The sequence below is a fragment of the Oncorhynchus mykiss genome, chromosome 3, assembly GCF_013265735.2.
Source record: "Oncorhynchus mykiss isolate Arlee chromosome 3, USDA_OmykA_1.1, whole genome shotgun sequence".
Classification (NCBI taxonomy): domain Eukaryota; kingdom Metazoa; phylum Chordata; class Actinopteri; order Salmoniformes; family Salmonidae; genus Oncorhynchus; species Oncorhynchus mykiss.
Genome location: NC_048567.1, coordinates 26,071,056 through 26,095,844, shown reverse-complemented (window position 1 = coordinate 26,095,844; position 24,789 = coordinate 26,071,056). Strand labels below are relative to the sequence as shown.

At 44.3% G+C, this 24,789-nt stretch overlaps 1 protein-coding gene across 2 annotated transcripts; it reads left to right on the top strand.

Moving 5' to 3' along the window:
- Nucleotides 1-1,625: 1,625 nt before the first annotated feature.
- LOC110515898 (von Willebrand factor D and EGF domain-containing protein) lies at nucleotides 1,626-24,789 on the top strand. 2 transcript variants are annotated; one of them, XM_021594623.2, is made up of 31 exons: nucleotides 1,626-2,003; nucleotides 6,748-6,938; nucleotides 8,761-8,992; nucleotides 9,590-9,655; nucleotides 10,382-10,614; nucleotides 11,049-11,138; nucleotides 11,322-11,472; nucleotides 11,667-11,884; nucleotides 12,854-12,927; nucleotides 13,067-13,340; nucleotides 13,680-13,882; nucleotides 14,254-15,119; nucleotides 15,343-15,479; nucleotides 15,671-15,835; nucleotides 16,130-16,234; nucleotides 18,305-18,419; nucleotides 18,978-19,240; nucleotides 19,622-19,841; nucleotides 20,168-20,302; nucleotides 20,535-20,714; nucleotides 20,981-21,397; nucleotides 21,533-21,628; nucleotides 21,792-21,887; nucleotides 22,136-22,231; nucleotides 22,383-22,478; nucleotides 22,570-22,665; nucleotides 22,837-22,932; nucleotides 23,128-23,223; nucleotides 23,330-23,425; nucleotides 23,548-23,645; nucleotides 23,741-24,789. In XM_021594623.2, the coding sequence occupies exons 1-31, from the start codon at nucleotides 1,928-1,930 to the stop codon at nucleotides 23,753-23,755; spliced, it is 5,292 nt and encodes a 1,763-aa protein (XP_021450298.2). In that variant the 5' UTR covers nucleotides 1,626-1,927; the 3' UTR covers nucleotides 23,756-24,789. The 2 variants fall into 2 exon arrangements, with proteins under 2 accessions (XP_021450298.2, XP_021450292.2); XM_021594617.2 differs by having other exon boundaries at nucleotides 20,451-20,714.

Here is a 24,789-nt window from a genome sequence, read left to right as displayed (position 1 = left end):
ATTAGACTTATACATGATTATATATAGTGTTTACATGGTTGAAAAACTAAGTGATTAGGAATGCACGATAGAGATATGAACTAATTACTTGTTATGGGAGAGAAACTTCATGAGGGGAGTAGCTGTGTTTTACCTGATAGATTTTCCAGACTCTCACAGGTTGATGGGGGTTTCTCCCTCTGCCTGAGAGTCAAAAGGAGAAAGCCTTGGACAAGATGGTTAGGGAATCTTTCTCCAGCAGAATATAAAGGTCATCATGTGAAAACCATTCTGACTTTCAGAAAAAAATATCACCCATCTGATTGGTTTGTCTGTTTTTCCAAAGCTCTTTGAGCCGACTGAAAATCCTCCCCATTAAGATATCAGTCCTGTCTTTATAGCATAATTTTGTGTTATGTAATTTCAACAGTTCTCAAACAAATGTCAGTGTGGGATTTCCATGTGTTATTGAATGATGTCCACAGCTATGTTAAAATGTCAGTCTTTATAAACACAATTCAACAGCTGGTTTCTGGTGATCTGACTCCTTTTTGTCTCGCACACATCACTGCACAGATTTGCCTTTATATCATAGGTTAAACTGGGGCTCAGCAATGAATAGCATTTCCCATTTTTCACAATGTAGGATCTTAATTTGATCACTATTGTTGTTGAGAATTTCCCCATACATCAGGAAAATCAAACATGTAGTGTATGTGAGATATATTTTTTTTTCTAGCATTAGTAATTTCCACTTTTAAAATTTCAGACTCGATTTGCCATAACAAAGAAACATATCAGCCCCTACAAAACATTTCCATATTACAATCCACATGATGCTGCATGATTATTTTCCTGCTGTAGCAAACTGGCTCAAATTAAGATCCTACATCTGTGTATAAACAATTAAAACTGAGCGATCATTGTCGGGTCAAATCCAAACACTGAAAGAGATCTTGGAATGCAGTAAGTTATGGTTGCACAATATACCGTTTAGAGTGAGCTATATTGGCCTAAGTGATATCTGGCCTATCCAAAATCTCACTCTTTGGCCGAGTCATTTTCCTGAAAGATACAGTATGACCATCTGGTTTAGTGGATTGGAGAAGTGACTAAACATCCCATGACTGCATAGTGGATGGATTATTGTATACTGCAGAATAATGAGCTCGGTCAGGTTCAATCAACTAATGGTATTGTCATACATTTTAGTGCTAATATTCATTTCCATAGTTGTTTTTGTTTATTATGCATTTGTAAATGTGATAGTGTACAACAATGTCATCCACTCAGCAGCAACAGCCGTGACAAAAGTATGTGTTTTGGGTAGAGTTCAGTTTGTTGAGTGGTAATTACAGTCCAGAGGAAAAATTAATAATGACTAATAACACTGTACCAAGAACAAACATTGTAATAACAGTCCATTATTTTCAACAACAACAAAAAGCATACATTCTACTTTTATTTCATTAATTTAAGCCTACCATTTTTACATTTGCTCAAAATGGAAAGCTGCATCCGTTCTCAGTGAATGAATGACCACAATCATGATGACGACTCGACCACTTTCCTGCTGATGCAGTTGAATAGTCCCCGACTTTAATCCTGTCATCGCTTGTCCTTGTCCAAACAGTCGCCGCTGTAGATTCGGTGGAGATAAGGTTCGTGGACGCTCCTCCTAATATGATGCTGCTATCCCTCTTGGAGTTTGTGGTCACGCGCCGCAGTCCGGTGTGCCGGAGAAAGTGATTTTATCAGCTCTTGTGAACCTCTTAGAAACCGACTTTCTTTGACTCTCGGTTGTGTCTTTGATTGTCGTTTATTTCTGTAGGCTATTGGAAAACCGAAGTCAGCTGAACTGAGCATACCCGTTGAGGAGCCAAGGACCTTTGTAAAACCGTGGTCTGTCAGTGGTCATTTTGGAAGGCTTCACATTGGGTCGTGAGCGATGAAACTTAAATTAGTTTTGCATCTTCTGTATTTCCTCATAATTTTACTCCCCAATACAACGTTTTGTCAAACAGGTAAGTGATATGCCAATGTAATTAATTGATCATGCCAAATTGGGACTAAATGTATGTAGACCGTAAAATGATTTGCTAAAATGACCTGTAGCCTACCAATGGGTTTCAAACTTATTTTTTCAACGGACATGGTTTACGATGACTATTATGAAAACAGTAGGCCTACTTTATGAACTGGGGGATAAATGTAGCATAGCTATGGAAGAAAATGTGACAATACCGTTTTTAATGCTGAAAATATATAATTTATTTCAGCCAGATAAAGTCTCCGGTGATTTTTTTGTACCTGCTCTCTCAATTCCTTAGTCCTGTCCATCTGGTAAGAATGGTGTAAATCTGTGGCATGCATACCTCAATCGAGGTGCTGTTATCTAAGGGCACATACCTACGACTCTCATTGCTATGGCAATCTATTGACCTGTCATTGGAGGCAGCAGGGGCCAAGCCTGTCTGTTCCTTCTCCAACCACACAAGCCTTTGAACCCTGTGGCCAAGGTGGGAAGAGACACATGTCCATGAGGGCCGCCTACTCTGACAGGGATATGGTGCTGAAGGGTATCCCAGGACATTGACTATGAGAGTTCCCGTCTTGGCCGAAGAGAGACGGACTGACCAGGCGCTGCTGACAGTGAATGATAATAGGGTAGCTCTGAAAGCTCCTGTCGTCACCTGCAATGGCTTGTCCGACTGTCGTCACTATGTCATTGTTAGTTGGGCTATGACTTTTCACTTGGCTGTGAATACTCTCACACATCTCATTTTGGCCTTTAAGTCCCACAGCTCTCACTTTTAGAGTTTTCTCCTTTTCTCTCTATTCATTTTGTCTTCGTCTTTATTTTCCCTCATGCTGTTCTGCTCTTCATTAACCACTAGCATATATACGTCTCTGTTGCCTGACTTGGAAGATTCACCACATAACCGTCCCATCTCTGATAGTTTGTACAAGAGGTGTCGTCAATTTTGGTTCCAGTCTTGCCCATCACCGTCATCAGTCTCCTATATTTCTGAGGGAAACTGTTAGGGTCTCTTTTTGCCCTCGACCTAACAGCTGGTTGCCTTTTATCCTTCTCTCCTTCTCTCCCTCCCACTGACACGGGAGGTGTAGCAGCACCCACCATGGTTGGAACACAGTATGGCTGTGAGGGCCAGGCCGGTCCAATAGGCAATATCGGAAAGGGCTGAGGGTGTGGGGTGGAGACATAATCAATCAACGGAGTAGATGGCTGGATAGAACCTCCAGAGGTGTAGGCCTCTGTGGAAATGTTTGGAAGAGCAGCAGAATCTAGGCCCATATTCTGTGCTGTATATCGAAGACAATCGAATTAGTTTGATTTTAAATATTTGAGAAATCATGACATTATATTTTTGTTAGGCTTGCAATTAATAGTAATCATATTTGATGGTAGTATGACCTAAATACACCTTTTCCTTGTTAAGCAATTTCTGATTGTTTCATCATTTTTTGTTTTGTGTTTATGCTTCTAAAAGACGTTCAAACAACACACTTACCATGATCTTGTTGTAATAAGTGTTGTACTGAATGTTATTTTTTATCCTCTGCTCTTATGCCAGATACATTGTAAAGGGCACACCTACATAAAATCAAGAGCATCAGTAGCACATTTTTGAATTTTTTTACGATGTTGCTCCACCATTACCTGACTGTGGTGTCAGAATTGTTACTCAGGTGAACACAGCTGGTGTTACTGTGGCAACTACCAAACATTCCTGCTTCAGAACAGCTGTATTTGCAGTAGGCCCTACTTTCCCTCTCAGCAAAGTTTCAAGAGAATGTCTTTCATTTAGATTCTGTCCAACACCCAAGGGTCTTGCTTCGGTATGCTCCAAATAAATTCTTTCCCTCCTGTTTCAATTTCACATTTCACCCTAAACCGAGAAGTTAGACTGTCTTTGATGCTGCTTTAAACATGCTTATCGTAAGCAAAATTCTGATCACCACAGCAGTTTTTTACCACATGCCATTGAATAGCAAGTACCTCATATTCCTTCCCCCTTTTATGATACCTCTCATGTGAAGGCATATATTAAAGTGGAGCATATGGACATTAGCAGTCACATCCTGCCAGAGCTGAAGTGTCTCTACTTGACTTGGAAGCCTATAAATAGTAAGGCTGTTAGCTTTGGCTACGACTTAGTTCCTGATCAATATTGGAGACGCCATGTTTGGTAACGGATCCTTTCATACTAGACACTTCCACTCTGACTGCTCCCAGCTGGGACTGTCATTGGATACATTAAATTACAACATAGATGTAGGGGAAGTAGAAGACAATCACGTTTAAAGTGGTTCTCCTCACTCTGCATAGTGGATTTGACAATAACACTTCCCTGTAAATCAATGAATTAGTGGAACATGACTGCCCGTGACTTGCATGCTGTACAGTGTAGAAAACATAGACGTGAACCATCTTTACCATCTTTTGTAGTATACACCGTGCACCACTATAGTTTACGAAAAGATACACAAAGTACATGTTCAAACCAAACCAAAAATGCCATTCAGTTATTCCAGATCCATTCGTTTTTTTTTACCAGGCGCTCATGGTGCCCTTCAGCAGGGGTACTGTGGGACTACTCAGTTATTTCTCCAGAGTGTACTGGTCCCTGTTGATGAACACGTTGTGGTCCCAGCCCTGTTTGGTGTACCGGGGCACCCTTTCTCTCTGCTGCTGGGTCTTCTGTCCTCCCTCTCATCCCTCTGCCACAGAGAGATGGACACGAGGCCTGCCACGGGCTGGGGAAGTATCCCTCTCCTCCCTCTGCCACAGAGAGATGGACACCGAGGCCTGCCACGGGCTGGGGAAGTAGAGGGAATCAGGCGGGGGTAACCTCCCGTACTACCCAGGAGGGGTTGGGTGATGGCACATGTTGGGTAACGAGGGAAACTGATGGCGAGAACCACGGTACCTTCTCCTTGGGTGAGGGGTGTAGTTTTGGGTAGTGGGTGGCGCGAAGGGTTGGGAGTATATTGTTCCCCGTGGTGAAGTTAGCAGACGTCTGTGATAGGTTGTGTAGTGTTATTGGGTTGTCAAAGACAGTTGGTTTTGCAGACGAAGGATGTTCAGCTTGGGATGCTCCAATAGTATTTACATCATCTTGTATTCTTACTTACACCACTGAGGAGTTACTGTTTGCTACGGTAACATGAATCGTCTCAAAGTCTACCTCCATCTGCAGCGCCACTCCTTGCACATCGGACCAGCTCCTACAGCACACGTCACAGGACTATTGTTACTCTCACCTACACTCCTTTCACCATCCCTCTTTTCACCTCCCTCTTTGCACTGTTCACGCCATCACCAGTCACCAACCTCTCCAATGATGGCTGTCTTCTTTGTTGTCTCCCCTCTTCCCTGCTCTGCTTCCTCCGCTTTCTTTTCAGTAGCATCCATCACAGGGCTTCCTGTAGCCTCCTCCAATGGGACAGCTGGATTGCCAGTGTTCAGTGTTGTGCCAATAGGTGCCATGGTAATGTTGGTTGCAGGTGCTGGTGCAGCAACACCAGATGTACCCTGGTGCGGGGGCATACTGCCCAGGTTTGTGGCACTGGTGGTGGCTGAGGGGGCTGATCTTTGGCAACAATGTGCCATAGATAACATGTTGATGGGTTTGAGGATGAGAAAGAAGTGGTTGATGGTGATGATAAAGATGGTAATGAAGGAGATTGGGATGATTAGGCGGCTGCTGGAAATGGGCTGTTACAACCGTAGGGTTTGTGCTGTGATCTATGACCAGAGTTACCTGTCCTGCCAGCAAGCTGTTTCCTGAAAGGAAACCCGATGATAATTTTTTGATTCACAAAATATTTTGTACAGTATATTATGAATAAATGCATTTGTAAAGTCATTATGCCTTTGCCTTGTCAGTTTCTGTCATCCAAAATGATAATTTCATGTTAACTTTAGAATAAAGCATAAACCATAGATAGTTAGAGAGCTGAAAAGCTAACAGACAGTTTTGAGAGGTTGGAATAGTAATTGAACATAAAATGCTTACCTTGTGTTGAGTCAGGTGTGAAGGCGTTACTCTGGAAAGGGTTATGATCCTCCATAGTTATAAACAGTTATTTTAACTATTTTAACACTATTTTTTGAAAGTACAGTACTTTGTTGTTTAGTTAAGTAATTGTTTGATTGATGCACCTAGAATGTCGGTGTCGCTCTATGATGTCACCATTTTTGGTTCTAACTAGTGGGAGTACAGCTATGACCGGAAGTGACTTTTTCGTAGCAGGTTAGGATAATTAATGTGGCCGGTTAGGAAACTTATGTTAAGGTTAGAAAAAGGTTCGGTTTAGCTAAAATGCTCTCCTAACCTGCTGTGAAAAGTAACTTCCGGTCGTAGTTGTTCTCCCTCTAGTCACAACTCCTCGACGTTCCAACTCCAGAAAATTGTTGTTTTGTTAAGAGTTTAATTTCTCCAAATAAATGTTGTTTTTTTTGCACAAAAGTACAAACAAGATCACCAAGATCATCATATTTTCAACATTAATTTGTCTCATAATCCCATAACTCCCATAATGATTAGGTTAGGCCTAGTTATTACGTGGTTGCAACTTAGTATTGACAGTGTTTCAATGCTAACTCAGTTGATTGTGTGTGTTGGGGGGGGGGGTAACTTGGGATCGGTAACTTCAAATCAAATTATGTGCATGCTTTGAGTGGAAAACACAGCAGCACCTTATTGACTCATGTTTGTGCTACATGTTTGGCTCTATCCTCAGTGCTGCCCCCAGAATGTGCTCCGGGGGGTCACTCTCTGCTCCAGAACCCATACCGCAGCACCAGTTTCAGCTCCCGCAGCCTGCAGCAGTCAGCCCTGCAAGACTTCATCTGTGACCATTCCCTCATACCAGGCTGGTACCAGTTCCAGATCTTTGACAAGCCCGCCAGCATGCCCACACAATGTGTGGAGGTAAATACAGAGGATACATTTTATTTCATAGTACTTTTTCTCTCTAGGTCTCAAACCATGTTACAATGTATGGAGGTCAACCCATCCCCCTCCGTGTCGACTAACACCCATTTCTTGACTGTGTCCAGCTCACTAATAATCACCGAAATGTGGCCCCCAGAGAAAAATTAGTTTGACACCCCTGGTTTAGGTGGTCTTTCATAGCAAATGCCATGCCTCAGTCAGAACAGTACAGAAAAATATTGTCCCCATAATATAAGATCTTACAATGGCGCCGGAGGGGCTGCCGTTTTACGGGCTCCTAACCAATTGTATTTTTTTTTGCATTGTTTGTAACTTATTTTGTACATCATATTGCTGCTGGATATCAGAACAGCGATAACTCACCTCAAACTTAACGAAGACTTTTTATTTAATGAGACCGACGTGAAGGATATATTGCTTCTCCGAGACCAGGACCAAATGCCGTCGTTCGCGTGAAGAAAAGATGGAAATACATGGGGCGGAGATCGGGGTGCCTTGTTTTACCTAATTTCTACCAGCATGTGCAACCAGAGGGGAAAAAACTCTAGACCACCTTTACTCCACACACAGAGATGTATACAAAGCTCTCCCTCGCCCTCCATTTGGCAAATCTGACCATAATTCTATCCTCCTGATTCCTGCTTACAAATAAAAACTTAAGCAAGAAGTACCAGTGACTCGCTCAATACGGAAGTGGTCAGATGATCCGGATGCTACGCTACAGGACTGTTTTGCTAGCACAGACTGGAATATGTTACGGGATTCATCCAATGGCATTGAGGAGTATACCACCTCAATCACCGGCTTCATCAATAAGTGCATCGAAGACGTCATCCCCGCTGAACGTACGTACATATCCCAACCAGAAACCATGGATTACAGGCAACATCCACACCAAGCTAAAGGCTAGAGCTGCCGCTTTCAAGGAGCGGGGCACTAATCCCGCGATGCCCTCAGACGAACCATCAAACAGGCAACGTGTCAATACAGGACTAAGATTGAATCCTACTACACTGGCTCTGGTCATGCGTAGTCACTTAACCCCTACCTACCCCTATGTACAAATTACCTTGACTAACCTGTATCCCCGCACATTGACTCGGTACCGGTACCCCATGTATATTGCCTCGTTATTGTTATTTTATTGTGTTAATTTATTTACATTTTTTACTTTAGTTTATTTAGTAAATATTTTCTTTCTTTTCTTAAGCTCTTCTTGCACTTGAGTACTTTTCAGTGAGTAGCCAAGTCATAGCAGTGGTAACATGAGTGCTAGTCTTGCCCTTTGAAGTGAACATAGGCTCTTTGTTCCAAGGAGACTGGGATGGTATCAGCATTAAGCACAGGACCAAAGAGAGCGAGAGACAGGAGAGAGATATTAGAGACACAGGAGTGACAGGAGAGAAACGAGAGAGACTGGGAGACAGGGTTAGAGAGAGAGAGACAGGGTTAGAGAGAGACATGGTTAGACAGAGAGCAAGAGAAAGATTTTCTCTGGGCTGCCTGCTGTGCTGCAGACTGAAGGATCCATCAGAGGTGTCAGCTTCCTCTTCTTCCCAGGGCATTATCATGTGTCATATTGCCATTGTTACCTGCAAAGTTTCGCCCTACAAATCATAACCAATGTGCTTGTTTTATTACCACCCAGTATAAACTAGCCTGGTCCCAGACATATTTGTGCTGTTTTACTTATTATCACAATGAGTGGCTAGAAGTTTGCAAGACAGTGCAAACAGATCTAGAACCAGGCTAAAATAGTCTTATTCTGTTCTCTATTGTCTTCATCTGTGTCCACCAGGTGAACCACTGTGGGACCCAGGCCCCAGTCTGGCTGTCTCTGGGGGAGGGCGAGAGTCTTCCGCGGCCCCTGGAGGTGACACAGCTGACAGCCTGTGCCACCTGGCAGTTCTTCCTCAGCAGCAGTAAGGACTGCTGCCTGTTCCGCATCCCTGTCACCGTGCGCAACTGTGGAGACTTCTACGTCTACCTGCTCCAGCCCACCCAGGGTTGCATGGGCTACTGCGCACAGGGTACAGCAGCTGTTTACGATAGTCTGTTTAGGTGGAGGCAATGAGGAGCTCCGTACGCTATGAAAGTGAGACTGCATTTCCCAGGAAGTAGCCTTGTAGTTTTTTCTTTCTTCAATGGGCAAAAACAGAGCGCTATGGTCTTCAGCGCCAAAATGTCATTAAAGTTCATTCATCCACAAACACAAATATAATTGTATAAACAACCGTGTTTTCATGAATTTGGTGATATAATCGTCAAACCCGTTCAAAAGATTAGGGCTGACCCCAGAAGTGCAGTCCGATGTAGTGGTGCATCACTTTCATAGCGTATTGCCAATGCTCTATGCTTTGATCTCTTACTGTATGTGTCAATGTAAACATGACATTACTTTAGGTTTCTTTTACAAGTGTTTGCTAAATGCTGTACATGCTCCTAAAATAGAATATAACAAATGTTATTATTATTATAGTGGTAATAGCGTATATAAAGGTGACATGATACACCTGTAAAACCTTTTAAGAATTATCACTGTAACTCATTAAACTGTTATTTATGTGCTTGTGACTTAACTGTTAAGACCACCGTTGTTAATTGTCCTGCTGTCTTTCACCATGTAGAGGTGTCAGACTCTGCGGCGGGGGGGTGTGGTCCTGACGAGGTGGAGGTTGATGGAGTGTGTAAAGGTGAGTGAGCTCTCTGCCTCCTGACTGTGTGCTGTCTGGCTCTATAGGAGGCCCTTGTTAAAGTCAGGCACCACAACAATCCACGTCAGAATTGCCATGCGGTGTGGAATGCAGCAACAGGCCCTTCACAGGTCCTCTTAATGAGCTAAGCATGTGTGTCCTGCCTCCCTCGCCCTGTCTCCATGACGACATCTCTCGGCGAGGTCGTGAATTATCCCTCTGCCGGTTTTAGGGCGAAGGAGGAGGGGGGCTGGGGACATAGGTGGATGGTTTAATGAACTATTAGTTCAATGAACTAACTAGTTATCAAGTTGGAAGCGATACTATGAATAGGAGAAGGTACCTACCATTTAGGTACCTACTGTTTTGGTTTGTTATGTTTGGCCCCTTTCCCTGATTAGAGTAACAGAAATATACCAACATGTTGGGACTCACTGGAAGGCAGTGGCTGATCACTGGATCTTTGCCTGAAATATAGATTTTGATTACTTGGTGGGTCACGGACAAAAACATTCAGCCAAGCTTCTATTATAAACAACCATCTCATGTCACCCAAATACTGTATACATTGTTACCTGCTATATCCATGTAAATACCAGTTACATGCTCAGTAGGAAGAAAACTGAGTGAAACTACCCATTTTGTCTAATTTTGTCCAATAAAATATGTTGCTAAACATTTTGCTTCGGGGTACCCTACTGAACACGACTCCGTTATCCCTTCCAGCCAAACATCCTCCTTCCCCAGCGGTACCTGTGATAGTAGCAGAGCTCTCTGGGAGCATCGTCTACCTGAAGTGCAGCTTCGAGGGCCATAGCCTGAACAGCTCCCTAGGCTATGTGGTTGCCTGGTCTCGCCTCTCCCCCCAAGGCATCAAAGAGGAACTGAAACAGGAGACTACTGTCCAAACCGTTGCCTTCATCGAGCTGGATGGGATCAACCTCCGACTGGGGGACAAGGTGGGTAGAAGTTACCCCTAACCACTGACGCAGGGTCAGATATTTTTTCTCTCTCTAATGGTTAAAGTTAAGATCGAGGGTAGTGTAATTTGTGGTTACGGGTAGCTTCTACCTCGCTTGTAAAACAGTCAAACGCAAAAAATGATGCTCGCTTCCGAGCTCTCTATCGAAACTGAAGTGAATATGTTTTACAAGTGAGGTTATGGAGCAATAGAGCTGGCCGTGTTGAAAACCTAGACTGCCACCGGTCATCAAAGTTTTGCAGTATATTGTCAGGTCATCCTTTTATCTCTTGTCATACATGTTGCTTCTTTTTTTTTTACTGTGGTATCATGTCTATCACCTGGCTTCAACTATAAAGGCTTTTCTACATCCTGAACTGTAGCCTCTCTCTTCCTTCTGAACGGCTGTGGCTGTCCTTCCCTCTCTGTCAGATTTACTGCAGTTGCTCCAGTTTTTTCGTGGACTCGCCGGACATCCAGGGAGCCCCAGCGGAGAGCGAAGAGTTCTTCGCCGGGATCAGGGTAAGTCAAAGAGATAGAGAACACTATTTCAAGGATTTGGTGTTTGAGTGTGTGTGAAGTGTGTAAGTGGTGTGTGCGTGCATGCCTGTCTGTCTCTCTCTCTGGGTCTGGGTTTGTGTGTCTCCTCTTTGTTTTAAATAGTCACTGGTTAGTCAGAATTTCTCTTGTGACTTGTCTCTGCAGTTGAGACCCGAGGTGACTACTGTGTCTGAGGATGGGAAGGACTATGAGTTGACTGTGGAGAGTACCATCCCTGTCCCCTGTCCTGGCGATGCCTCCTCCTCCACCCCAGAGGAGTGTACTCTCTCCTTACACCTGAGTACAAACAATCAAGGTAAATGCTTCGTAAGTAATCCTGCATACTCACAGTATCACCACAGTAAAGTTAGATTGTTCAAAACGTTGTACTTTTTATTACGGATTTCGGCAATACGTTTTATTTACATAGTGTCTTGATTCTCCAGTGACAATAGACAAAAACAAAGCCAATGACAACAACCATTGAATGATCTATTTGTTCCTCTGTAGGAGACGATCTGCTGGGTCCAGACGTGGTGTTGTCTTCATGCCGGGTGGATCTCTCCCAGAGCCTGGGGTGTCGTAACGGGGTGTGTAGCCAGGCCCTGGTTCACCTCAGCGCGGTCACAGACTTCCTCAGGGACGGGGACAGGACGACACAGATCTCTGTCAACCCCATCGTCACATCCAACTTCCTCTGGAGCGGCTACACACCACAGAGTGTCCAGGTACTGGAACTGGAAAAAAACACCCTTGTGATGGGTTGGGAGGAGAGTGGCGGTTGTTATTAGCCTGGTCCCAGATCTGTTTGTGCTGTCTTGCCAACTCCTATGGTCATTGTCACACTGTTTGGCATAAAACTTCTGGGACCGGTCTAGGTTGTTAACAGATCTGGGACCAGTCTAGGTTGTTAACAGATCTGGGACCGGTCTAGGTTGTTAACAGATCTGGGACCAGTCTAGGTTGTTAACAGATCTGGGACCGGTCTAGGTTGTTAACAGATCTGGGACCGGTCTAGGTTGTTAACAGATCTGGGACCGGTCTAGGTTGTTAACAGATCTGGGACCGGTCTAGGTTGTTAACAGATCTGGGACCAGTCTAGGTTTGTGAGGGTGTAATGCATAGGCCGGGAGTCAGGAAACCAGTGCAGAATGTGAGTTTAATAATACAGGTGAACAAACATGAGGAGCGTACTGAACTTGAGAGAAAACAATAACACCTAGTGACTGAAGACAACTGAGGGCTAAATAAAGGGGAGGTAATCAGGGAGGGAATGACGACCAGGTGTGCATAATGATGGGGAACAGGTGTGCGTAATAATGAAGTCAGGACCGGTGATTAGTAGACCGACGAAGTCGAGCGCCAGAGGGAGGAAGGGAGGGAGGTGAGCAGGAGTAGGTGTGACACTGGGACCAGCCTAGGTTGTTAACAGATCTGGGACCAGTCTAGGTTGTTAACAGATCTGGGACCAGTCTAGGTTGTTACACTTATCTCACTCAATGCAGAATATGCTATGATGCTGTATATACTGTATAATGTACATTTTCTCACTGCCACAGTGCCCATACACAAACTGTAAGTTGCCAACCTACTCATATAAGCATGTACTGTTTGCACTTTATTTTCTCATCTAGATAGCTGAATGTGAAAATGAAATAAATGATATTTGATATGTGACATCTGCTCTGTGTTTTCAGATCACAGTGACTGATGTTCCCTCTGCATACTGCTACTCTTTCACTGATCCTCACATCATCACGTTTGATGGCAGGTACTTCAGTCACTCCTTTATAGTCAGCCATAATGATCGATGCAGTCAAGGCAATGTTAGCCTGCAAATATGATAACAATCACATGAATACCCATTAAAGTAGCTGATACTGTTATGTATTTCATGCATTTCCTTCCAGGCAGTATGACAACTACCAGATCGGGACGTTTGTGTTGTACAAGAGCACGAGGCAGCCGTTCGAGGTCCATGTGCGCCAATGGGAGTGTGGGAGCGTTGTCCACCACGCCTCGTGCACGTGCGGTTTCGTGGCAAGAGACGGCGGTGACGTCATAGCCTTCGACATGTGCAATGGAGAGCTGGGGGACACCAGGCCGCACCTGTCGGTGAAGAACAGGGACGTGGGCAAGAGCGGCATCCGCATCACTGAGTCTTACCAAGGACGCAAAGTCACAGTGAGTGAATAAATAAATAAAGTGTAACATTACATTTTTACTTTTAAAGTTGTCCTCCGATGAGTTGGTGGTGGCAGAAAAAATAAAAGGTCACTGAGTTGAAGCCCACGCCCACAGGAAGTAGTCATTAGCCAATAGGGTGTTGAGAAAGGCAGTGTAAACTTACAGTGCAAAGTCGGTACTCAGTTGTTTATGCTAATTATGATATGATACAGACTGTGATGATATGGCGACGCACTGGAAAGCAGAAAATAATTTAGTTGTAATAGAATAGAGCAAAATCAAATTAAATACAACAGAATAGAATAGGATTTAATCCCATTTCTGTCTGTGCTGTAGATGACCTTCTCGTCTGGGGCATTTGTGCGTGCCGATGTGTCTGACTGGGGCATGAGTCTGACCCTGAGGGCCCCCAGCTCAGACTGGAGCCAAACCCAGGGCCTGTGTGGGACATATGACGGACAGACCCACAATGACCTCCACACAGCAGGGGGCGCAGCGCTGGACAACGAAGACGTAGCAGCCTTCATCTCTGAATGGAAGTTAGTCTGATGCCAAGTCTCAAATCAACCTCTAGCCCCTAACGCTATGGAGTTTGCAGATCTGAAGAAGATATGTGGTGATGGTTCTAACCAGCCTATCAATGATTGCACTGCAGCTTTCATTGTAATTCCTATTTCTGTACAGTTTCTTTAGATCTGCAAAGCGGGAGCTTTGTCCCATTGTCCCAAGTGCAATGACAAAGTCCGGACCTGAGACTGTTCTTTCAAACGATGGATATGAATCATTTTGAACATTTTACACGAGCTCTTTCAGCTGTGGTTATGTTACATTATTACTTGTTGAATGTATTTCCATAGAGATCCTATTTGATAGTATTTATTTATTTAAGTATTTATTTCTCTTCTGGCAGACTCCCTCCTGGTAGCAGCTTGTTTGACACCGTGACGTCCTATCAGAGCGCTCCAAACCCTCACAGGTACTGTAACTGTGAAGAAGAGTCCCGCCCCACGTCCCCGCGAACCAGGTCTCAGGCAATCCCTGGCTTCGACGACTCCTGTTCTCACCACGGCAACGTGAGACTCCACAGTATCATCCCCACTCTGGATGTCACCGCCGAATACAACTCAGTAGAGCTGTTCAAAGGCCACCACGACCATCCCTCATGGAACTCCAACCAGCACGGCCGGGCCGAGGACACCGGCCCCCAGCCTGTAGAGAGAGGCTCTACCCTAACAGGCTCCAGTCATGGAGCCAACAACCAGAGGAGCCGTGGAAGGCGCCAGTCCTACCAGTTCCTCCCCAACACGCCGTACCAGGGCCTGAGCCAGTCCGACCTGGAGGACTTCACCTACTTCTTCCCTGAGGACCACGAGCTGACTGCCCGGCCCGAGTCCTCCCCTGCCCGCACCTGGCCCACCCCGTCTGGGCTAACACAGCACCAGGCCAGGGTGCAGTGCCAGCGGGCGGTGGCTAATTCCAGCATGGCCCTGGGCTGCGGCCGGCTGTTAGGCCCGGCCATAGTGAGCCAGGCGGTGGCTATGTGCGTCAGCGACCTCCAGCTAAAGGATGACCAGGCCTGGGTGGGTGCTACTCTGCCTCTGCTTGAGAACGAGTGTGAGAGGAGGCTAGTGGAGGAGAGGGGGAAAGAGGGAGAGCACCAGGAGATGTTGTCCTTCCTCAAGTGTCCTAATCTATGTAATGGGAATGGCCAGTGCTCCGAGTGGGGGTGTGTGTGCTTCCCCGGGTTCGGCTCCTACGACTGCAGCGTTATCTCTGGTGAGAAGAGTGGAGGGTTGGATCTGTAACACACATCTATATTCTAAGTCAATCATACATATTGTAAGTCAACACTAGGCCAGAGTTTGGCTCATAGTTCATCAAAATGAAAGACATATCACAGTAATTTACTAATCCTAGTGAAGCGATTTGTTAAAAACCTGCTGACATTTATTTTGCTTCTCATTTGTGTCTGTTTCTGGTGTCGTTTGGGATGGTGAAGACCAGACTCCAGAGATCACAGAGCTGGAGAATGAGGGACTGTGTGATGTCAGACAGAGTGACTGCTCCACTGTACAGGTCTTTGGACAAGGCTTCAAAGACTCCTATGAACTCAAGTGTGAATTTTTGAAGGAAAAGGTACCATATTACACCACACACAGAAACACACACATACACAACCACACACACACACACACACACACACACACACACACACACACACACACACACACACACACACACACACCTCCATACCTGTGATATTATTTTCTGTAGCACAGTACTTCTGACCCAAGTGTCCCCGCCTGTCTCTGTCTGCGTGTGTCCAGTTTGTGGATGGTGAGTGGACCCTGGACGAACCTCAGTTTTCCCTGGCTACCTTCCTGCATGTGTCAGGTTTGGAGTGTCAGCTCCCCCTGGAGTACAGACAACCCAGTGCAGGCCTGGACCTGGATACGCCCACCGACAGACCCCTGGCACGCTGGCAGATCAAAGTCAGTGGAACAACGCTATGCAGCACATCTCAGTAATGTTTTGGGTCCAGACTCATTTGGGAATGGGCAAATCACCCATAAAATACAGCTGGATAACAGAGATCTAAACAAGAGTACTGTTTGCAGCAGGGCAGGGTTCTGGCCTAGTGTTGTAATATGGTTTGTTTGCACACCTACCAGATGTTTTCAAGATGGTGCAACTTGGACAAGAGACCCTTACTTATAGTAGGAGCTTCTGTAAATATGTATTACCAGTAGTCACTGATAGGTAAGTCATTAACGTTGTCTTGGCAGGTGTCCAACGACGGCTACGGCTACAGCAACGCCAAGATCCTGACCCTGTTCGATGGAGCCTGTCAGATCTGCACGCTCAATGCTGACGTTCTCTGTACATCCAGGGTGGGTTTCTCTTGTGGTTTTTTTCTCTGGGTTTCAATGGAATCACAATGTTTCTGATAGCATGATCAGAATGTGTTGTTTAGTGATTAGAATCTGACTTTAAATGATTCAATACTTGTAACAAGGTAACTTTCCCCCTTTTTTTCATGTCCTTGTTCCTTGTGTTTTCCAAGTTGATTGAGAACTTGTTCTCAGCACGAGGATGCATGAATCAGATTTTCGTAGTTTGGGTTCTTTTTCAGCCACTAACATTCAACAGATACTGTACATTATGTTGTGGAACATTCAACAGATGTTCAGGCTATCTCAAATTTCAGGCCCCTTTCCCACCAGGAAAAAACAGCACATGGGCCCGGACCCTCTTAAAACTGTGAGTGTAGCACATGGGGATCTGTGTAACGTACTCCTCAGCCTGAAGTGTCTTACCAATCGGCGCCACACAAAAAGCTAGCTACGTGGCGCAAGTAGAGACACTTCAGGCTGCGGAGTACTTTCACACATCCCCATGTGCTATATGAGCACCACTCCTACTAGTTATGCATGCCAACCAGTTTATTCTGAAGAACTCAGAACATTTTTCACCCAAACAAAAAGTGACCAATGCTCTGTTTGTAATTTAATGTACACTACCGGTCAAAAGTTTTAGAACACCTACTCATTCAAGGGTTTTTCTTTATATTTACTATTTTCTACATTGTAGAAACTATGAAATAACACATGGAATCATGTAGTAACCTAAGAATTGTTAAACAAATCAAAATATATTTTATATTTGAGATTCTTCAAATAGCTACCCTTTGCCTTGATGACAGCTTTGCACACTCTTGGCATTCTCTGCCAAGAAACGGAAGATCTCGTACAACGCTGTGTACTACTCCCTTCACAGAACAGCGCAAACTGTCTCTAACCAGAATAGAAAGAGGAGTGGGAGGCTCCAGTGCACCACTGAGCAAGAGGACAAGTACATTAGCGTGTCTAGTTTGAGAAACAGATGCCTCACAAGTCCTCAACTGGCAGCTTCATTAAATAGTAACCGCAAAACACCAGTCTCAACAGTTGTCACGGTCGTCATATGGAGGAGACCAAGGCACAGCGTGGTAAGCGTACATACTTCTTTATTGAAAGAAAGAACACTGAACAAAACTAACAAAACGAACCGTGATGCAAATATGAGTTGTGCAGACAGGCAACTAAACATAGAATAAGAACCCACAAAATACCCAAGGAATATGGCTACCTAAATATGGTCCCCAATCAGAGACAACGATTAACAGCTGCCACTGATTGAGAACTAATTCAGGCAACCATAGACATATAAACACCTAGACTTACAAAAAAAAGCTAGACATACAAAAAACCCTAGACAGTACAAAAACTAACAAACCTCCCTCGTCACACCCTGACCTAATCAAAATACTAAAGAAAACAAAGATAACTAAGGTCAGGACATGACAGCAGTGAAGAAGCAACTCCGGGATGATGGCCTTCTAGGCAGAGTTCCTCTGTCCAGTGTCTTTGCTCTTTTCTTAATCTTTTCTATTTATTGGCCAGTCTGAGATATGGCTTTTTCTTTTGCAACTCTGCCTAGAACGCCAGCATCCCGGAGTTCTTTGTTTCTGGCCATTTTTGAGCCTGTAATTGAACCCACAAATGCTGATGCTCCAGATCCTCAACTAGTCTAAAGAAAGCCAGTTGTGTTGCTTATTTAAATCAGAACAGTTTTCAGCTGTGCTAACATAATCGCAAAAGGGTTTTCTAATGATCAATTAGCCTTTTAAAATGATAAACTTGGATTAGCTAACACAACGTGCCATTGGAACACAGGAGTGATGGTTGCTGATAATGAGCATCTCTACGCCTATGTAGATATTCCATTAAAAATCTGCCATTTCCAGCTACAATAGTCATTTACAACATTAACAATGTCTACACTGTTTCTGATCAATTTGATGTTATTTTAATGGACAGAAAAACGTTTTTTTCTTTCAAAAACAAGGACATTTCTAAGTGATCCCAAACTTTTGAACGATAGTGTACATGCACATTTTGTTACTGTGTATCAATCCCCAGGAGAAAACATGCAACATTGACAGTGTGTGTTATGGAGAGGGAGACCTCAATCCCAGCAGCCCTTGCCTGATATGCCGACCAGACTCCTCCAAATACACATGGTCCATCGCTGAGAGTAAGTACAATGTCCTCTTACCTATAACGTACTTTTACTCTACAACTGCTGTTTACATTATACAACAGCATCTCGAAACATATCCATACCACGCGAACTGAAAGGTATTTGCTGCCACCCACTACTGACGACAGCACACAGTCACAGAGAACACACATGGCTGCATGGTCTCTGCAATATGTCTACAGTATGTCTATAGTTCACGGTTGGTCGTGCTATAGGGAACAAGGTGTTATTGGGGTCAGAGACATTATAGTACCTTCAGGCCTCTGGGTATTGTAATTGTGGTTGGCTCAATGTGTTCTTTGTGCTGTGTTTTGAGTGTTCATACAAAATGAGGTCAAATCACTCCAGATCAATCAGAGTAGATAATAGAAATGAATACAACTGGTTCAAACTAGGAACAGAACATTTTTACAAAGATAGATAAACATATAAATAAAACAAGTTGACATAAAGGAAAAATAATTGTATATTATGTACCTCAGATAATGATATGGACATTAATGATGAAATGATTAACGTTATTACTAAATATGACTATTCTGCTCCTGGAAGAGAATGAGCCACCAGTGTTTCAGTCAGCCCAGGGGCGTCTGCAGACGTTCCAGGGGGAAAACTTTGTGTACCAGCTGCAGGCTCAGGATCCAGAAGGCTCCGTGGTGCTGTTCACTCTGGAGTCAGGCCCCAGTGACTCCTCCCTCTCCCCCGCTGGCCTGCTCATCTGGAAGGCTACTGACACTACTGCCTCCTCCTCCACACAGACCTTTCAGTTCACTATCACAGACGATTGTAGTGCTGAGACGCTTGCCTCTGTACAGGTAGGTTTAAAAAGAGGAGAACACTGTTCAATAAGCATATTCCCAAAAATAAGAAACTTTGGATGCAAATTCCTTGACTGATTCTGTTGACTCTTTGTGAATGGGGATTCTTAGAGATTTCTCTTGATTGTCAGCTTTTCTGTCTACCGCGAGAGGGAGCTCTAGATGTACAATCCTTATTGTCCAGCCTGCCGCTGCACGAGTCTTTCTGCGTCTGTTGCTTTCGTATGTCTGTTAGCAAGACATTCAAAACTAAAATGCAGTAATTACTCACGAATTGTCAATCATTGTTCCTCATACTTATATGTTCATTTCAAACTGTTTGTGAATTAAGCTTAAGCTCTACTAACACTTCCCACTTGTGTGTGTGTGTGTGTCCAGGTCTCTCTGCGGCCCTGTGACTGTCTGAACGGAGCTTCCTGTGTTACAAACATTAACCTCCCCCCTGGCAGCGGGGAGTACCTGTGTGTCTGTCCCGCTGGCTTCACAGGGGACAGGTGTGAGGAGGACATAGACGACTGTAAACCCAACCCCTGTCGTCTGGTCAAGTGTATAGACGGACCCAACTCTTTCTCCTGCCTCTGTCCCCCCGGAATGGCCGGTACTGTACATGACAGAAGTAGAATTACAGCACACACTGTACGTTGTACATGCTGTCCATGCTAATACTGCAGCTCATTTGTGGGTCTCGGATGCTTTTATGACTCTTGAGAGCTTACTTTTAATCATTCAATTAGGAAGCTGTGCATTGACACTCCATTATAGGAACCGTAATCCTTATGGCCACTCTTTCAGTGTTTGGATACAAGCAGTGCCAGATTTCCTTTTCTGGTTCAGTGAATTTAGATGTTGATGTTTTGTTAGTGGATTACATCATGTGTGTGTGTGGAAGGCTGAGATTTCATTGATGTTGTTTTTGTGTTCCAGGTCATACCTGTAGAGAGGATGTGGATGAATGTGCCGCAGAGCCGTGCTTCCCTGGGGTGGGCTGCAACAACACACTGGGCTCATTCACCTGTGGCTCCTGTCCAGAGGGTTACACTGGGGACGGGAAGAGTTGCAGTGGGTCCCTCTCTCCCTGTCTGTTTCTCTCCCTCCTTCTGTATCTGTCTTTCTCTACCCCTATCCTCTCACCCCCACCCCTCATTCTTTTATCAATATATTTCTATTGACTGTGAATAATTATATTCTGCCTCCTCCTTTCCTGTAGTTAAATTGGAGCCGTCCAGTGGTAAGGGTGATGACTATAAGCCTATTCATAGAGTGACCGTGCCTGTACCCGCTGTACCCACAGGAGTTCACCAGGGTTCTGGCACGGTTAAACCATCAAACCAGGCCCCCTGCTCCAGACAACCATGCTACCCAGGGGTGCAGTGCTTCGAGAGCACACACGTGGCCGTAGGCTACATCTGTGGACCCTGTCCACCTGGGCTCCATGGAAACGGACACACCTGTAGTAGAAGCACCACAACAGGTGAGAAGGGTCACCTGATCACTTAGCTGATGATTGACAGGGTTCATGTGATTAGGTGTTTATTATAATGTTATTAAATATCTGGGCTTATATGGGATTATTGCTGGCTCATAGCTGGCTTCTAGTAAAGCTAACTGTTATGCCAGTATTATTTAGCTAGGTCTTCAGGGTTAGTTGATAGAGGTGATTTGAGTTATACTAGCTCTATACAAATCCCTTTTGAGTTCCTTTTCAAGCTCTATCCTCTAACTTCCAGTGTTTTACAGGACAGAGGCCAGTTACCACCAACAGAGAAGATGGACGTCCCCAAGTGACAGAAGACTCCAGTAGGGAAATTACTGGCACCACCTCCTCTTCTTCCTCCACCACCTCCTCCCAGTACAGGAGGACAACTGAGGGGCCCTCATCGGGTAGCAAGAGAGTCCCCTACGTGGAGAGAAAGACACCTATTAGCCCCCAGGACCAAACTATCACCAGAGTCTCCACCCCCACCAATCACAACCGAGGTCAGAGCAGCAAGGTGGACCTGACCCCTGACCTTAGGTGGGGGTCATTGTCTCCCATAGTGACCTGTGCGGACTCGCCCTGCTTCTCCGGTGTGCCCTGTGAGCCCACAGTCTCAGGCTCCTTCAAGTGTGGCCGCTGCCCATATGGTTACACTGGAGATGGGTTCACCTGCAAAGGTTAGCGGTTAGCACTCTTGTTGTCTGTTTTTCATTCATATGGTCTTTGTTCTTTTTTCATTTGTTTTTAACATTCAAATCCTTACATGGACGTATACTGTAGGTTCCTATGAAACGGTTTGTGGTGTTTTCCAGCTGTGTGCCGGTATCCCTGTGGAAGGAATATGGAGTGCTCTCTACCCAACACCTGCACTTGTAAAGAAGGTTATACCGGATATAACTGCCACATAGGTGGGAACAACAGTCAGGGTTGGACGAGACAGATGAGTTTATATTCTTATGGCTCTTTATGAGAGTTACAAAATAACTTCTGCAAAAATGTCTGTAAATTAGAATAAGTTGTTTTCAGTTACACATAGAAGTTGTAGATTCTATTAACCTTCTACCTTCTCAGCTGTCTGCCGACCGGACTGCAAGAACCAAGGGAAGTGTGGCAGGCCAGATGTGTGTGTCTGTCCCGTGGGCTACAGCGGACCAACATGTGAGGAAGGTAAACATATCATCCCACACATATTTGAACTCTTAACTATGTACTCTATATCCTGGCCCCAAATCTGTTTGTGCTAACTTGCCAACTCATTGTCACTCATTGTGTGGCTTGACAATGATGTAATACGAGTTGGCGAGATGGCACAAACAGATCTGGGTACAGGCTATATGTTCTCCATTGTACATATTGTATATATTCTCCTTGTCTTACTGGATGCTCTGTACACCCCTTGGTTGCTGTGTTCGTAGCTAACTGTGAGCCATCTTGCCAGCATGGAGGAACCTGTCTGGTCAGGAATCTCTGCACCTGTCCCTACGGTTACGTGGGGCCAAGATGTGAAATCAGTGAGAGATAATCCATTTGATCCTTTCTTGCGTATATCATGTTTCCCTACAATTATCTAAACCAGTGTCTGCTTGCCTAAAAAAAATGGAATGTGTGTATAGGGGTTAGGAGTAGTCGTGTGTAACTGTGTCTGTGTGTGTCTCTGTTCAGTGGTGTGCAACAGGCACTGTGAAAACGGAGGGGAGTGTATTTCTCCCGATGTGTGTAAGTGCAAGTCTGGCTGGTACGGACCAACATGTAACTCAGGTAACGCCAATCAACTCCACATGTTCCTACTTAGAAGCCGACAACAGTATGTTTAGCTATGGGCTCAATATTCCATTGTCTTCACCTCCAGCTGTCTGCAATCCAGTGTGTTTGAACGGTGGGACTTGTATCAAACCCAACATCTGTGCCTGTCCCGGTGGCTTCTATGGCTCCCGATGTCAGATTGGTAAGAATAGGCATCACACTGACAATCAATAACCTCAATTGATTATGACACATTCTACTGGTCCCCTATTAGTGAGTGATCCGGCAATTTGCACAGAAGTCTATTGCATGGTGGTAATGTGGTTTAGTGAGGTATAACTGTAGCTGTGTCACTGTGCGTCGTGCCCTCCAGCTGTGTGCAGCCCTCCCTGTAAGAACGGAGGTCAGTGTATGAGGAACAACGTCTGCTCCTGCCCCGGGGGTTACACAGGGAAGCGGTGTCAGAAGAGTAAGAGTCACTGCCACCCAACACAACCAAACACCCCACATCACTGTCTATGCATGCAATATTAAATAGTTATAGGCCCTATACCAACATAAATGCACGTGAAAGGACCTAATTGTAATAACCCTGCAGCAAGCTAGTATGTACATGCAGTTATGTTAATTGAGCCAAAAATGCATGTTGCATTGTGTCTTTCAGGTGTGTGCGACCCAATGTGCATGAACAAGGGGAAGTGTGTGGGGCCCAACTCCTGCTCCTGTGCCTCTGGGTGGAGGGGGAATAGGTGTAACATTCGTGAGTGTCAACATAATGTACAACCACTGTTAACCTGAACCTGTCACCATGTAAAGATGCCTTTACAATGCTAAGCAACTCTGTGTGTGTGTGTGTGTGTATTTAGCCGTGTGCCTGCAGAAGTGTAAGAACGGTGGTGAGTGTGTGGGACCCAACACCTGCCACTGTCCCACAGGATGGGAAGGCCTACAGTGTCAGTCCGGTGAGTCCTTCTCACATTCAATATGATATATTGCCAAGTTTCAATACATAGCTACAGTATATACTTTTATCCTGTACCTATATTGCGTTCTACACTATTTCCTCCTTCTGCCTGACGGACAGCCATCTGTAAGCAGAGATGCCTCAACGGGGGAAGGTGTGTCCTGCCCAACTTCTGCCACTGCCGCAACGGGTACACTGGCGTCACCTGTGGGTTAAAGGTGAGCATTGGGTCACAGTTTGGATGTTCATTAACAGTTTTTTTAAATTATTGTTGGGAGATTATATACTGTAAAATCTCTTTGTTCTTTTGTAGGCCCCGCTTGCATAAGGGAAATTACTGAAGATGCAGAAGTTTTACAAAATACACAGCGCAAATGGAGTCTATTAGGCTGTGTGTGTGTGTGTGTGTGTGTGTGTGTGTGTGTGTGTGTGTGTGTGTGTGTGTGTGTGTCTTTGTACATGAACAGGGGGACTGGATATATTGCACGTATCTAATTGTCCCTGTTTTGTTACTACCTCAATGCTCAAGGTAGCACATTGATGTAATGCCCTTGCATAAGAAATGCATAACATATTCATAAACAATGCATAATACTGTCTTAAACACTGCATATTCATTTAGAAATGTTTATGCCAATCGTGTTGATGTCTCAAAAGCTACGTTTACACAGGCAGCCCAAGTCTGATCTTTTTCCACTAATTGATCTTTTGACCAATCAGATCTGCTCTTTTGACAGTAATTGGGCAAAAGATCAGAAATGTTCTGCCTGTAAAACGAAGCCTAACTATGTAATCTAACATAGACATTAATTCATGTATTTTAATGCATAAAATGTGTTTTATAATCCGTATCCAAGGCTTTTATACAAAAGCGTTACTGCACATAGTATTATGTTGGAGTAAGAGAAGAGAATCAGATGAAAAACTAGTTGATGGTTTATTGAAGAACAATCTGGCTTTATATGATATTAATACCCACTTTTCTATTTGTTTTGTTCCTTGTTATTGATTTGACCTAAGTTTTTTTCCACTCTGGTTTATTGTGGTACTGAAAGTTTTTTTTTTTGCCTAAACTATTGTGCACTGTTGTTTCATACTTAATATGTATGGAGAAATAATAATATTCTTCTTTTTACGTCACACCTGCCTTGGAAATGTTATTAGCTTGTTTGATTTTTAGGGCCACTTGCCTGCAATTGTTTTGTGACTGTTGACGAGATCTGATGTAAGTATCAATTCAGATATACTTGATCACTTTTGTACATTATACTGTACATAGGTCAAAACATGTGTTATTTTAACATTTACACCGCGTTGTTGTAAATCACGCATATGGAAACAAAATAAAAAGTTATTGTGTAA